Source organism: Ursus arctos, unplaced genomic scaffold (assembly GCF_023065955.2).
Source record: "Ursus arctos isolate Adak ecotype North America unplaced genomic scaffold, UrsArc2.0 scaffold_21, whole genome shotgun sequence".
Classification (NCBI taxonomy): Eukaryota; Metazoa; Chordata; class Mammalia; order Carnivora; family Ursidae; genus Ursus; species Ursus arctos.
The window spans coordinates 29060776-29077822 of NW_026622886.1; the positions used below are offsets into that span (position 1 = coordinate 29060776).

The following is a 17047-nucleotide window of genomic DNA, read 5'->3' on the forward strand; positions in this document are numbered from 1 at the left end:
AAAATATTAATGTGATTGAATTTTCAATCTTTTAAGATTTGCAGGTTTATATTTAGTTTGAGAAATCCTTCCCCTATCTCAGGTCATAAAACTATTCTTCAATACTATCTTCTAAAAGTACTACAGTATTGCCTTTCATAGTTAAATTTTAATTCACTATGAATTGATTTTTGTGTTTGTTGTAAAGTAGGGGTTCAGATTAATTTCATTTTTTTGTGTAGTGAGCAGAATGGTCCACAAAGATGTCCACATTCTAATCTGCAGAACCTATGCATATATTACATGGAAAGAGAAATTAAGGTTGCAGATGTAATTAAATTTTCTAATCTGCTGAATTTAAAATAGAGAATCCTGGATTATCCAGGTGGCCCAAGGTAATTTCAAGGATCTTTTAAAGTGGAAGAGGGAAACAGAAAAGATGTCAGAATTACAGAAAGATTTAAAGATGCTATGCTGTGGGCTTTAAAGATTGAGGAAGGAGCTATGAGCCAAAGTATGCAGGGGCCCTCTAAAAGTTGTCAAAGGTAAAGAAATGGATTATCCCTTAGAGCCCCCAGAAGAAATGCAGCCCTGAAGTTACCTGATTGTTGCACAGTGAAACCCACTTTGGACTTCTGACCTCCCGGGGGCTAGATAATAAATTTATTTGGTTTTAAGCCACTAAATTGGTAGGAATATGTTATAGCATCAAAGGAAACTAGTATACTGTTTAACTGTAAAAGTAACTACTCTCCTAGTACTATTTAATGAGTACTCCCTCTTCTAATGATCAAAAATGATATACAAAAGGTTTGTTCTGCACTATTAGTTCCACTAGCCAGTCATCTAAATCACTATAGTTAAAAAAAAAAAATGCTGCTATTTGGTAAGACAAGTTTCTCAACCTTGTTTTTCTTCTTCAGTAATGTCTTGGCTTTACTTGCTATTTAGCTCTCTCACATATATTTTGAAACAACAAACACACATGCATACATACACTAACACACTTTGGGGATATTCTTTAGATGTACTAAATTGCAACAATCTAGCCATCACTTTGTGAAGAGCTGACATTTTTACAATATTGTTTTTATTCATGAACATATATTTGGCCATTCATTTAAGAGCTCCCTCTCAACTAGTAACATCTCAAAAAAGGCTCTTGTGTTCCCAAAGCAAATTAATTTTTAACAATGGCCTCATTGTTGCAAGAATTTATCTGTCTCAGTACTAAATGATTATGTTGGTTAACCCTTAATTAACTCTGGTACCTGGTCAGGTACCCCCATACCTCTTTCTTGACAAATGTATGACACGTAACCATCATTATGGTATCAGAGTATTTTCACTGCCCTAAAAATCCTCTGTGCTTCACTTGTTCATCCTTCATCCCAACCCAAGCCTTGATCTTTTTATTCTCTCCATAGTTTTGCCTTTTCCAGAATGTCATATGATTGGAATCCTAATGTATACAGCCTTTTCAGATTGGCTTCTTTCATTTAGCAATACACACTTAAGCATCTTCCATGTCTTTTTGTGGCCTCATACTTCTTCTTTTTCTTTCTGTGAATAATGAATGTTACACTGTCTGGATGTACCACAGTTAATTTATCCATTTTCCTACTAAAGGATATCTTGGTTGCATCCAAGTTTGGGAAATTATGAATAAAGTTGCTATAAACATCAGCATGGAGATTTTTGTGTGGACATGTTTTCAACTCCTCTGGTCAATACCAATGAGTGTGATTGCTGGATCATATGGTAAGAGTAGGTTTAGTTTTGTAAGAAACTACCAAACTCTTCCAAACTTGCTGTCTCATTTTGCATTCCCACAGCAATGAATGCAAGTTCTTATTGTTCCACATCCTTGCTAGCATTTACTGTTGTCAGTGTTCTGGATTTTGATATTCTAATAGGTGTGTAGTGGTATCTTTTTGTTTAATTGCATTTCTCTGCAATTTCTCTATTCACTTCTCCATGGGGTTGGTGTACTTCTTTTTTTTAAAGATTTTATTTACTTATTTGAGATAGAGAGCGCACAGAGGGAGAGTAGAGGGAGAAGCAGACTCCCCGCTGAGCAGGGAGCCTGATGTGGGACTCGATCTCAAGACCCTGGAATCATGACCTGAGCTGAAGGCAGATGCTTAACCGACTGAGCCACCCAGGTGCCCCAAGGGGCTAGTGCACTTCTTAAATTTCTTGGACTTATGTCTTTTTTCCCAATATTGGAACATTCTTAATATTGTTACTGCCCTATTTGCTCTCTCCTTTTTTTCTCAAACTCCAACTAACATGTATGTGAAGCCTATTCACTGTATTCTCCATAGCTTAGTCTTTCTTTTGTATTCTCCATCTTTCTGTTTCTTCATGCTTCACTGTGGATGTTTACGTCTTTTTTTTTTTTTTAAGATTTTATTTATTTATTTGACAGAGAGAGAGAGACAGCCAGCGAGAGAGGGAACACAAGCAGGGGCGTGGGAGAGGAAGAAGCAGGCTCTCAGGAGAGGAGCCTGATGCCAGGCTTGATCCCAAAACTCCAGGATCACGCCCTGAGCCAAAGGCAGACGCTTAACGACTGAGCCACCCAGGAGCCCCAGTGTGGATGTTTACTTCTGACCTGTCTTCCAGTTTACTAATTATTTCTTCAGCTGTGTCTACAAAGCTATTAATACCACCCACAGATTTCTTAATTTCAATTATTTTATTTTTCAGTTGCAGACTTTTCACTTGGGTTATTTTTTTGTATGTTTTGGTTCTCTGACAAAATATTTTTATTTCAACATATATTTTAAGTACCTTTTTAATAAAAAGATTTATTTTAGGATAATTGTAGATTCACATGCAATTGTAGGAAAGAATTCAGAGAGACAGTTATTCCCTTTATCTAGCTTCCTGAAATGTCTCATAATGGTAACATCTTGCGAAATGATAGTATAGTATCACAACCAGGATACTGACATTGATGCAGTGAGGTTAAAGAACATTTCCATCACCACAAGGATCACTCATGTTGCTATTTTATAGCACACCTGACTCCCTTCCATCTCACTCTTTCTTCCCCAGAAACAACTAACCTCTTCTAAATTTCTATAATTTTGTCACTTCAAGAATGTTATGTAAACAGAATTGCACAGTATATACCTCTTGGGACTGGCTTTCTTTCACTTAGTATAATCTTTTTTGTAATTTCTTCCAGGTTGTTATATCAATTTTTTATTTATTTATTTATTTTATTATTTATTTTTTTATATTTATTTTATTTTTTTTATTGCTGGTTAGTATGCCATGATACAGATTAGCACTGTTTGTTTAACTATTTACCACCTGAAGGGCATCTGGGTTATTTTCAGTTTGGGATGCCATGAATAAAGCTGCCACAAACATTCATATACAAGTTTTGTGTGAAGATAACCCAGCTTCTTTTGACACCTTGTTAGTGCTAGGAGTTCCAGCTTCCCACATCTTCTCCATTGATGCTGTGGTAGGGATGGCTTTGTAACTCCTGGGCAATGGTGACTCTCTGCTAGGGCTTCTTTGATGCACACTGGTGGGGAGAGAGTGTAACACTTTTTTACTGCTGGGTGGGCAGGAAGTTCAAATTCCCACATGGTCTCTGACACTGTGGCAGCAGTGGTGGGGTGCTTGTTACAACCTGGTGGGGAGGAAAGCCTAGTTTCCTACTTGGCATTCTCTGACACCATTCCACAAATGGTGTTCAGGAACCTCATTACAGTGTGGCAAGGATGGAAGTCTAGGCTCTCCACTTGGCCTTTGTTGACATGGGTGGGGTGGGGCACAATGTTTTATTTGGTTTCTGGCTACAATATGGTAGGTCTGTCGAAATGTTTTCCTGTGCCTCCCTCTTTCCTGGTCCTTTGGCTAGAAAGAGAAGGTTCTTTACTGAGGCTTTTTTTTTTTGGTATGTGCCCAGTGTCATCTCTGGATTGCAGTTTACTTCAGCTCCAATACAAGGTTTTTAAGGCAAAAAGAAAACCCAGGGAACTCCCACTATATTGTTCCTTGGGTCCTAAGATCTTGAGCTAGCTTGCCTTATTCTCTCCAAGACTCTTTCAGAGTCTTCTTATATTTTATAGATAGTTCTAGATTTTTAATTGTAGTTACCAAGAAAAATAGAAAAATGCATATCTATTCCATTTTCCCAAAGTGGAAGTTTCTTAAGTTGTTATTTTAAGCTTTTCTCTGAACTCCAATGAGTCCATTTCTGTTGCATGTAGTTTACCTTGGTTTTTGGTAATGTCTTATTTCATCATATGGCTGGTTATTTGGGGTTTCTTGCCAAATGCTATATATATCAAACTACAGTGACAATTTGGGCCTAGATATATATTATTTTTGTCCAGAGAGGATTTGCCAGTAGTAGGCAGCTAGAAAAAGTAGTAATCTGAAATACTTTAATCACAGCTTCAGATAATTCCAAGTGTGGCTTTAGAGCACCTTAGGGCTGTTTCATTTATAGTTCACCTTTATTCATACTACGGACCTAACTTAAGATATGAATTGTGTGCCTGGCCTATGGAGCCCTCCTCCTAGGGCAGGCCATGAACTTTAACATTTGTCTCACTAGAACTGCTACTCTATTGAAAGCTGTTGCTCCCCTTCTCTGTCTACTTTGTTAACTGTCAGACAGCTGCCTTTTCAAGAATTGGCAGATGCTTCTGGGGAAATGCAGCCCTGGAAGAAGCTGGGCTTATCTCTCTTGATTCCCATCTTCTCCGAGATATTTTCCCTGTAGTGTTTGTTGTTGTTGTTATTGTGTTGTTGTAGTTTTCCATTAACAAGAAGTATTTTAACATTTAATTTTGACTTAACAACATACAGTGGCCTGACTTTTTCCAAGTGTCTCAGAAAAGGATTCACTTCAAGTATGAATAAACTAATTTCGTAAGATACATGGTGACATTCAAGTACCCACATAAACACTGAACTTAGCGTTTTTCCCCAGTTTTACTGGGAAATAATTAGCATACAAGTTTAAGGTGTACAGCATGATGGTTTGATTTATATATATTATGAAATGATTATCACAATAGGTTCAGCTATAACATCCATCTTCTCATATAGATACAATTAAAAAAAGGAAAAGAAAAAAATTTCTCTTAGGATGAGAACTCTGAGGATTTACTCTCTTAACAACTTTTCTATATATCATATAGCAGAGTTAGCTACAGTCATGGTGTTGTATTTATTTATCTTATAACCTAAAGTTTGTACCTTATAGTCACCTCCCTCTAATTCCCTATCCCCCTGTCCTCTGCCCCTGGTAACCACAGGTCTGACCTCTTTCTATGAATTTGTTGTTTTTTGTTTATATTTGCTTTTGTTTTGAGATTCCACATATAAGTGAGATCATACAATATTTATCCTTTTCTGTCTTATTTCACTTAGCATAATGCCTTCAAGGTCCACTCATGTTGTTACATATGGTAAGATTTCCTCATTTTATAATGGCTGAATAACATTCCATTATCCCCTCATCCATAGAAGGACACTTAGGTTGTTCCCATATCTTAGCTATGGTAAATAATGATGCTATGAACATGGGGGTACAGATATCTTTTTGAGTTAGTATATTCATTTCCTTCAGATATATTACCAAAGATGAAAATGCTAGATCATCTGATAGTTTTGTGATTTTCTGAGGATTCTTTATACTGTTTTCAACAGTGGTGGTACCAATTTATAATTCCGCCAACAGTGTACAAGGATTCCCTTTTCTCCATATCCACGCCAACACGTTATCTCTTATCTTTTTGATGATGGCCATTCTAACAGGTGTGAGGTGATCTCATTGTGGTTTTCTTTTATTAAAGATTTATTTATTTATTTATTTGAGAGAGAGAGAGAGAGAGAGAAACTCAAGCAGACTCCACACTGAGCATGGAGCTGATGCAGGGCTTGATCTCATAACCCTGAGATCATGAACTAAGCCAAAACCAAGTCGGACACTTAACTGACTGGGCCACTCAGGCACCCCAATCTCATTGTGGTTTTAATTTGCATTTCGCTAATGACTAATGATGTTGGGTATCTTTCCATGTACTTGCTGGCCTTTTGTCTATCTTTGGAGAAATGTCTATTCAGGCCCTTTGTTCACTAAAAATTTTGTTGTTGTTACCAAGTTGTATGAGTTCTTTATAAAACAGTTATATGGTTTGCAAATATATTTTCCCATTCTATAGGTTTTTTTTCACTTTGTAGATGGTTTATTTTGCTGTGCAGACACTATTTAGTTTGATGTAGTCACATTTGCTTATTTTTTATTTTGTTGCTTGTACTTTAGCTGTCATAACAAAAAAATCATTACCAACACCCATGTCAAGGAGCTTTATCCTATGTTTTGTTACAGGAGTTCCATGGTTTCAGATTTTACACTTAAATTTTGAGTTAATTTTTGTGAGTGGTGTAAGATATGGGTCCAGTTTCATTCTTTTACGTGTGAATATCCAGTTATCCCAGCACCATTTATTGAAGAGACTGTCTTTTCTCCATTGGGTATTCCTGGCTCCCTTGCCAAATATTGACTATATACGCTTCCATTTATTTCTGGGCTCTCAGTTCTGTTTCATTGGTCTATTGGTCTGTTTTTAATGCCAGTACCATCTTGTTTTTATGAGTACAGCTTGAAATCAGGAAGTATGCTCTCTCCTCCTTTGTTATTCTTTCTCAGGAATTCTCTGGCTACTCAGGGTCTTTTGTGGTTCCATATAAATTTAAGGAGTGTTTTTTCTACTTAAAAAAAAAAAGTCATTGGAATCTTGATAGGGATTTGCACTGAATCTAGATGGCTTTTGGTAGTATTGACATTTTAACAATATTGATTCTTCCAATCTGTGGACATGGGATATCTTTTCATTTATTTGTGTTTTCCTTGATTTCTTTCATCAGCGTTTGGTAGTTTTCAGAGTAGAGATCTTTCACCCTCTTGGTTAAATTTATTCCTATTTTATTGTTTTTGATGCTATTGTATTTGCATTTCCCTGTTTCTTTAATTCTTTTTCAGAAAATTTATTGTTAGGGTATAGATTTTTGTATGCTGATTTTGTATCCTGCAACTTTATTGAATTCAGTTTCTTTCACTGAATCTTTAGGATTTTTTATATATAAAATCATGTCATTTGCAAATAGACACAATTTAACTTTTTAACTTTTTCTTTTCCAATTCTGATTCCTTTTATTTCTTTTTCTTGTTTGATTGCTCTAACTAGTACTTCCAGCACCATGTTGAAAAAGAGTGGTGAGAGTGGGCAGACTTCTTTTATTCCTGATGTTAGCAGAAAGCTTTCTACCTTTCACCACTGAATACAATATTAGCTGCGGGTTTGCCATCTATGGCCTTTATTATGCTGAGATAAATGCGTTCCATGCTGAACTTAAGAGTTTTATCATAAATGGATGCTGAATTTTGTCAAATGCTTTTTCTGTGTCTAGTTACAAGATCATGACTCTTCCATTCTATTAATGTATCACACTGATTGATTTGCATATGTTGAGCCATCCTTGTATCCCTAGGATAAATCCCACTTGATCATGGTGAATGGTCCCTTTAACGTACTACTGAATTTGGTTTAGTAGTACTTTATTGAGAATTTTTATATTTATACTCATCAGGGATATTGGCAAGTAGTTTTCTTTACAACAGTGTCTTTCCTGGTTTTGGCATCAGGATAATGCTGGCCTCATAAAGTAAGTTTGGGAATGTTCCCTCCTTTGGGGTTTTTTAGAAAGGTTTGAGAAGAACTGATGCTCATTCCTCTTTAAATGCTTCATAAAAGGGGCACCTGGGTAACTCAGTTGGTTAAGCGTCTGACTCTTGGTTTTGGCTCAGGTCATGATTTCAGGGTGGTGGGATCGAACCCCAAGTATCGCTCCATGCTCAGCACAGAGTTACTTGGGATTTTCTCTCTCTCTCCCCCTCTGCCCCGCCCCCCACTCGCATGTGTGCTCACTCATGCACGTGCTCTCTAAAATACATACATAAATAAAATCTTCAAAAATAAATAAATAAATGTTTCTTAAATGTCACCAGTGAAGATAGTTGGTCCTGGGCTGGGGCTTTCTTCATTGAGAGGTTTCGATTACTGATTCAATCTTCTTTTTTTTTTTTTTTTTTTAAAGATTTTATTTATTTATTTGACAGAGAGAGAGACAGCCAGCGAGAGAGGGAACACAAGTAGGGGGAGTGGGAGAGGAAGAAGCAGGCTCCTAGCAGAGAAGCCCGATGTGGGGCTCGATCCCAGAACGCTGGGATCACGCCCTGAGCCGAAGGCAGACGCTTAACGACTGTGCCACCCAGGCGCCTCGACTGATTTAATCTTCTTACTGGTAATTTGTCTATTCAGACTTTCTATTTCTTCCTGATTCAGTCTTCATAAGTTGTATGTTTATAAGAATTTTTCCATTTTTTAAGTTGTTCAGTTTGTTGGCATATAGTTGTCATAGTAGCCTCTTTTGATCCTTGAATTTCTGTGGTATCAGTTGCAATGCTTCCTTTTTCATTTACAATTTTTATTGATTTGGATCCTTTCTCTTTTTTCCTTGGTTATTCTAGCAAAAGGTTTGTCAATTTTGGGGGTCCCTGGGTGGCTCAATCAGTTAAGTGTCTGACTCTTGATTTTGGCTTAGGTCATGATTTCAGGGTTGTGGGATTAAGCCCCGCTCTGCAATGTGTGTGGAGCCTGCTTAAGATTCTCTCTCTCCTTCTCCCTGACTCCCCGCTCACGCTCTCTCTTAATCTCCCCCTCAAAAAAAAGTTTTGTCAATTTTGTTTACCTGTTCAAAGAACCAACTCTCAGTTTGGGTAATCTGTTCTATTCTTTTTCTGTTCTCTATTTCACTTATTTCTGTTTTGATCTTTATTAGTTCTTTTCTTCTAACTTTGGGTTCAATTTTTTTTTTTATAGTTCCTTAAATCACGGAGTTAGGGTATTTGGGATCTTTCTTGTTTCTTAATGTAGGCATTTATTGCTAAGAACTTCCCTCTTAGAACTGTTTTCACTGCATCCCATAAGATCTGGTATATACTGTATTTCCATTTTTATTTGTTTCAAGAAACTTTTTAATATCTTCTTTGATATTAATTTTCATGTATTTGTGAATTTTCCAGTTTTCAATTTTCACATTTATAATTTTATGTCACTGGGCACAAATCATATGACTTCAATCTTCTTGAATTTGCTAAGTCTTGTTTTGTGGCCTAACATATGATTAACCTATAAAATGTTTCATGCGCACTTGAAAAGTATGTGTATTTTGCTGTTGTTGAATAGAGTGTTCTGTACATGTCTGTTAAGTCCATTTGGTCTAGAATGTTCAAATCTGTTTTCTTATTGCTTCTCTATCTGAATGATCTAGCCAGTATTGAGAGTGGGGATTAAAAGTGTCCAACTATTCTTTTATTACTATTTATTTTTCCTTTTAGCTCTGTTAATTTTGGCTTTATATATTTAGTTGCTCCAATACTGGGGACATAAATATTTACAACTGTTCAATCTTTTTGGTGGATTGGCCCCTTTATCATTATATAAATGACAATGAGAGTGTCTATTTTTACCATTTTATTTTAAAGACTATTTTGTCTGCTATAAGTATAGCTACCTCTGCTTCTTTTTGATTACCATTTGCTTGAAATATCTTTTTCCATCCCTTTGCTCTAAGTCTGTGGGTGTTTTAAGGTGAAAGTGAATCTCTTATAGGCAATATTTTGTTGGATCTGGCTTCTTTCCTTCTTTCTTTTTTCTTTTTTCTTTCTTTCTTTCTTTTTAAATACATTCAACAACTCTATGTTTTTCAACTGGAGAATTTAACTCATTTTCATTCAACTGGAGAATTTAATCCATTTTCACTTAAAGTAATTATTGACAGGTAATTGCTATTGCCATTTTGTTAACGTTTTATGGTTGTTTTGTAGACATTTTATGGTTGTTTTGTTCCTTGTTTTTTCTCCTGCTGTCTTTTGTTTTGATGTCTTTTGGTATCTGTATGCTTTAACTTCTTTATTGTGTTCTTTTATGCAACTATTACAAGATTTTTCCTTGTGGTTACTCTGACACACATTTTAAACTTGTAACACCCTATTTTAAATTGATAACAACTTAATTTCAATAGAAATCATAAACTTTTCACTTTTATTTCTCCTCCCCCTTACATTTTTTTGTTACAATTTAAGTTTTTTTATATTGTGTAATTAATAATAGATTATTATAGATAGTCGTGGTTACTTTTACTACTTTTTTAAAACTTTTGTATTGGAGTTATAAGTGAACCATGCACCTCTATTCTACATTGCAGAATATAACTATGACTATATATTTACCATTATCAGTGATTTACACTATATTTTTATGATTTAATGTTCCTGTACTTCCATTCTAAGAATTTGTATTTAGCATTTCTTATGAGGCAGGTCTAGTGGCAAAGAGCTCCTTCAGCTTTTGTCTGTTCAGAAAAGACTTTATCCCTTCTTTGTTTCTAATGGACAGCTTTGCCAGGTATAGAATTCTTGTTTGACAATTATTTTCTGTCAGTATATTCAATATGTCATTCCATTCTCTTCCGGCCTGAGAAGTTTCTGTTGAAAAATCTGCCAACATTCTTATGGGAGGCTATAATTTGTATATAACCCCTCTCTTCTATTGTTGCTCTTAAAATTCTTTATCTTTGACTTTTGACAACTTAATTATGCCTTGTAATACTACTTGGGTTCAACCTATATGAGTTCCTTTGGATTTCATAGATCAGGATGTCCTCTTCTCTCACCACGTCTGAGACGTTTTCAGCCATTGTTGCCTTAAGTATACTTTCTGTGTCTTTGTTTCTGATCTGGAATTCTTACAATACTAACATTATTCCTTTTTAATTTGTCCCATTTTGCCATAGGCTTTCTTCATTCTTTTCCCTTTTTGCTTCTCTGACTGGGTAATTTCTAATGTCCTATCCTCTGGGTCACTGATTCTTCCTTCTGTAAGGATGAGTCTATTATTGAAACTCTCTATTGAATTCTTCCATTCAATTATTGTACAGTAGACCCTTGAACGCCATGGGGTTAAGGGTACTGACCTCCTATGCAGTTGAAAATCCATGTGTAACTTTTGACTCTCCCAAAACGTAACTACTAATAGTCTACTAGTGACTGAAGCCTTATTTATAACATAAACAGTTGATCAAAATGTATTTTATATTTTATATGTATTGTATACTGTATTCTTACAATAAAGTAAGCTAGAGAAAAATGTTATTAACAAGGTCATAAGGAAAATACATTTACAGTACTGTACTGTATTTATGAAAAAAATCTGTGTGTAAGTGAATCTGTGCAGTTCAAACCCATGTTGTTCAAGGGTCAACTGTACTTTTCAACTCTAGGATTTTTTCTTTTTTGATGGCTGCTTTTTCCTTTTCAAAATTCTCATTTTGTTCATGCATTGTTTTCTGAATTTTGTTTATTTGGTTGTGTTTTCTTGTAGTTCACTAAATTTCCTTAAGAGGATTATTTTGAATTCTTTGACAACTGCTAGATATCCATTTCTTTAAGATCAGTTATTGGAACTGTATTAGTTTCCTTTGGTGGTATATTTGTCTGATTTTTCATGACCCTTGATTCCTTATGTTGGTTTTTGAGCACTGGAGTAACTGGGCTCCTCTTTCAGACTTCACAGGTTTTCTTTGATAGAGACTGTTTTTTACCAGTCACCTCAGTTTGGGTTTCTGTCTACTGGTAACATCCACAGGTAGCAGGGACTGCTGTTATGGTCTATTTTGGGGTAAGGCAACTGTTCAAGCTCTGAGGATGGGGATGGGGAGTGTGCCTCTGGTTGAGAATAGTTGTATAGGAATGTTGGCTTGGTTCTCTACTTGAGTGAGGCTGTGGAATGGATTCCATGATTGCCTGGATTCTCTAGTCAGGCTAACTAGATGGTTACTACTGGGTACTATATTCAGCAGTATACGGGGCTATGAATTAACTTTCTTGCCACAGAAGGGAAGCAGGATAAGACCCAGGGCCTATATAGCTCATTGTCTGGGGACCCAAATCAGGCCAGAGCATGCACTGAATTCCCTCGTCAGGTGATGTCACTAGTTTTGTTCTGCAGATAAGGGATGACGTGGGCAGTGCTCTGTGTTCAAGTGTGACTATAAGTAGGGCTGTTGAATGGGCTATGCAGCTTCCTGTGTGTTCTGGTTAGGTTCCCTGGTTGGACAGGCTGAAGGCTGTATTCAGCAATGAGTGGGTCTATGAATTAGATTCCTTGCCCAGGTGCAGTGAGAGAAGCAACTCTAAAGCTGGGAGAGCTCTGGTGCTCCCTGGGGTCTAACAGATAGGATTCGGTGCTCTCTAAAGTTGGGAAAGCTCCTTGTTGTCTTTTTTTTTTTTTTTTTAAGATTTTATTTATTTATTTGACAGCGAGAGAGGGAACACAAGCAGGGGGAGTGGGAGAGGAAGAAGCAGGCTCATAGCGGAGGAGCCTGATGTGGGTCTCGATCCCATAACGCCGGGATCACGCCCTGAGCCGAAGGCAGACGCTTAACCGCTGTGCCACCCAGGCGCCCCAAGCTCCTTGTTGTCTTAACTCAAGCCAATCTGCTCCCCAAGTTCCCTAGCTGAAGAGGGCCACTGGCTTTGCTTTGTAAACTATTGCCTTTGCCTTTCTCTAGACTCAAGCATTGCTGGACCACACACCTTCCAGGAGTTGTTGCCAACCATTTTGGTCAGATGGGCAAAAGACACATTCCACACTGGTGTTATGTGTCAGCTCCCTTAACTGGGCAGGAGGGAAGAGACTACTCCAGGCTACTCTCCAAATTTTCCAATATTCTAGTTCCCAAATAGGCTCTCCAGTTTCGCTCTTGATTGAATTAATCTTCCTGCCTTGCATAATAAAACAATTCTTTGTACTTGGTACTGCATTTGCTCTGGGGTGGATCAGCTCTGCCAGCCTGCCTCCTGGCTGGAGTGCTACTGAGCTTCCAGAAGTTGCCACCAACGCGACATGTTCCATGGTCAGGTGGGACCAGAAGATACTCTCAACAGTGGGTGGGGCTGTGATTCAGCCCCCTGCCTGGGAGTGGGCAAACCAGATTCTAGGGATGGCAAAACTCCTCATTTGAGAATCTGAATCAGTCAGATATGCACCCCACTGAGTTTCCTGGTCAAAGTGAGCCCCTGACTTGGTTCTGCAGATGAGCAAATCCACCAGTTGGGATTATTACTTGGGCACTACAGGTATGAACTTGGTCTGCCAATATCTATGTGCTGATTGTTGCAAGCCCCTTCCCCCTTTTCTATCCCAGTCAGATTCTCAGTGGTTGAGCCCCACAGACTTCCCTGCAATAACTGTGGGGCAAGATCAGAGTATGGGCTTTCACAAAGTAACCCCCAATGCTGATGGGGTGGCTGTTCTCCCTGGGTTCTTTTCCCACTGGAGGAACCAGAGGCTCAGGGGAGACCTCTCCATGTGCTGCTGCACTGGCCTGAGGGGAGAAGCAATGTGGTCAACATGTAGCTGCTTCTCTTGCCCTTCTGATGAAGTCTGTCTTGGTCTCTGAGGTACAGGGAGGTGCTTCAGCCTCACCCCCATGTTCTAGGATTCTTTCAATGGTGTCTTGTTTTGTAATAGTTGTTGGTTGTTCTTGTGAGGGGGAGCAAAGTCAGGAACAACCTATGTTGTCATCTTGGTGAAATCACTCCCGGCCCTATAATTCTTAACTTTCTTGATAGGTCTGTGATATTCTTAAACCAATTAAAAACAAATACATACACACACATATATAAACACACACACACCCCTTCAATGTTTTTCACTTTTCTCAGAAGGAGAGTTGGTTCTAATGATCTAGTCTGCCGTTACTGGAAACGGGTTTCTATCACTGTCTTTGTTTTTTGCACATGCTATCCTGACTAGAATACGAAATATTTCTGTGTGGACAATATATCCTATGCAACCAGAACCTAACAGGCTGCCTGTCATACAATAAATTAATTGCTGGGTTGAAAAAATAACAACGTGTAAGTCTTGGCAACTATCAAGAATATGTGGCCTGATGATGGAAGAAGAATAAAATTAAATATAATTAAGATTTCTAAAGCTTGATAATGGTCATGGCACTCCTAGGTTTAACAAAAGAAGTCATGAGAAGAAAGAAAGAGACTAGAATTGTGGGGAGTTGACTTTGGTTTTTGGATATGCTGAATCTGATCAGTAATGTACTTAAATGAAAGTGGTGGGAATGGATACCTGATTCAAGATATCAGTTGTGAGGGTAATTCTTAAGAGAAAGAGGGAATATTAAGAGCAGGAGTGGAGTATAAAAATATTAGAGAATGTCTAGCTATACGTAGGAGATGAGTAAGAACAAGAACCTTTCAGGAAATAGAAGACTGTGCACAGTAGGAAAAAGAAACTCAGAAGCAACTTAATGGAAGAGAAGGAGGACAAGAGTTTGGAGAAAAAAATTATCGAATGGTCAAATGTGGCTGAAAGGTCAATCAGGCTCTGGAATGAAAGAAGTCTTATAATACAAACCATCTATCTTCTATGTAGTAAAAGAAGGGAGGAACATGGAGGGTGTTTAATTTTTAAGTGAGAAGAAAGATTAAAAAAAAATGGAGACAATTTTAAGTTGTCATTAGGAGAATAAAAAAATTTATAGAGATTTGAGGTCTCAAAAGAGGCAGGCAGTCAATATTTGCAATATTTGCAAAATTATGTGGCTTTTTTCAACCAGGTTAGTATCTTGTGGTGAACTCAAGAGAGGGAACTACTTCTCAGTAGTTCAGAAAGCATGAGAAATTCACTTGTAGACAATTCTGAAGATTGGTAAACAGGGAAAAGAGAATGGAGTCTGCAATCAGATTTGGGAGTTATCTACACAGAAATGATAGTTTAAACCAATGGGTATGTAGTATTTATATGTCATAATTTCTATCAGTAAAAAAAATGTAATTTTCTCTCCTACAGACAAAATAACTAATCTAAAAATAGTTTCTATGTCTGTTAATAAGTGTGGATTCATTTTTGAGAACCTCAAAATTGTCCTATTTTAACTTGAAGAATAATCCTATTACAATCAAATGGCTATCAGAATCCTAAAATTGTAATTAGCAAGAGGATATTCATGAAACTTGCCAGAATTGCAAATGTAAGCTTGAGTACAGCACTTACTGAACCAATATCATGGAAAAATTCTCCCATCCCTGCCTCTCTGTCTATGCAATGCATTATTTGGAAAAAACAAAAACAAAACATATGCAGGGCTACTATTTTACCAGTAACAATGGCCACAATTGTTTATGATCAATTTCTGTTCTCATTAGCTAAGTGTTTAGGCTGTATTGGTTGTGAAACATTTTAAATATAACTCTTGCTCATATAATAATGTTACAGTCACTGAATTACTTATATATAACATTTCAATGTTTCTAAAATTCTAAATTACAATTGATACAGACCACTTTATCATTACACCAACTCTTCAGGACAAAAAGGAATCATTAGAGCCCCCACTTTAATAATGATTAACCTAAGATATAGCTGCTGCATACTTCCTTGTTACCATAGACTTAAGATCAAATTCAAAGCTTCTTCTACTAATAACAGTGACCCTGAATAAATTCATCTGGGCTAAAAGTCACTTCACTTACAAAACAATATAGTTATTCTTATTAAAATTCTCATACCATTTGGTGATGCCATAACATTCTTTAATAATATCCTGAAGGACAGCTCGATAGAAGAGTGATTCAGTAGGCAGCTGAAAAAAATGTAGATATGTATATGAGCACAAGAAACAAAAAACATAAATCAAATCAATACTAGAGTTAGGACCATAAGTGAATGTTAGAAACCTGACTTTGTTGCAAAACATTGAGGACACTTTAAAAATTTTTCCATTTTAAGTTACATTAAAATCCTGAGGCTAATACTCACTGAGAAAGTAATTCTGCATGAAAATAGAAGACACTGTAAGAGAAATGGTAGTGAATGAAGAAGAAAAAGCAAAATCAAAGAAAAATAAGCTAATGTCCCAAATGGAGTGCCATTCAATATAAAATGTGGAAATAAACTTTCATGACTAGCCAAATCAGCTCTGGAGCCTCTAAGAGAGCAGTCAGGTAGAATACGTGCAAAAGAGAAGAGAATGTGGGTTTGTCCTAATGGCGGTGGAACTGAGATAATATCACTCAGGATTCACACCTGGAAAGAGAATGTACTATTCTAACTAAAGACATTCTAAAAATATGTCTGAGGTCTGAAAGATCATAGCATTGGCTATTGTAGAGTTGAAAAGGGCACGCTTTTTGTCCTTTGGAAAGGACATAGGATTAGGTGTCCATGAAGGCTTTCCAAAGGAAAGAAGGTATGACTGAAGAGAAAGGCCCCAGTGAAACATGATAATTTTGAAGAAGTAGAAGGTAAAAAAAGTACTATACGTAAAATAAAACACTTCGTTGAAAAAACGGAAGTGGTAATCAAACTAAGAAACTGCAAAAGTCTCCCAAACTCCACCACATTCGCACAGACCTCCTAATATTGAGAGTGTAAATAAATCCAACATGAAATAGCAAATATTATCAGCAACAACCCTGGTTCCATTCCAAGTCACTAACGAAAAAAAAAAAAAAAAAGAAAAGAAAAGAAAAATGAGCCAGAGTAAAGGGAGGTCAACCATACTGAATGGTTCTGAGAAGTCTAATAAGGTGAAACTCCAAACTGTGCAGTGTCTGGTAAAGTTTTAAAGACAGAGGTCAGTAGACTGTATATATTCCCTGAGTTATCCTTTTGTAACTTCTCTTCTCCTTCAGAGCACAAAATTGTTATTTTCATCTGTTCTCAACAAAAATATGTTTGGATTCAGATGGAGTTTAGCACAAAATAAAATCTTGCCTGTATGCTTAGGCAGAAAACTTAACTCTATTGCTCCTCTCCTCATCTGACCTCAAGTTCCTACACTGTGGGCCCCTGGTGTTGAAACTACAAGAAAACACAAGTTGGGAGTTGAGGGTCAACCATTATTTCTTGGCTCTTCACCTAATGGCATTGCCTTCTTAAGT

At 37.0% G+C, this 17047-nt stretch overlaps 1 protein-coding gene across 10 annotated transcripts in view; it reads right to left on the reverse strand.

The window, feature by feature from the left end:
* The window catches only part of METTL25 (methyltransferase like 25), a 137405-nt gene that overhangs the window by 46996 nt on the left and 73362 nt on the right, over window positions 1-17047 (reverse strand). For 9 of the 10 annotated variants that reach the window (XR_008960785.1, XR_003316607.4, XR_003316606.4 and 6 more), the window contains one exon: window positions 15674-15747. Coding sequence is in view for 3 of the 10 variants with exons in the window: in XM_026499951.4 (XP_026355736.2) it covers window positions 15674-15747 (74 nt within the window). In the remaining 7 variants the exon portion in view is untranslated. Of the gene's footprint in view, window positions 1-3251; window positions 3524-15673; window positions 15748-17047 lie in introns of those variants that run through there. The other variant, XM_044384550.3, reaches the window with a different exon arrangement.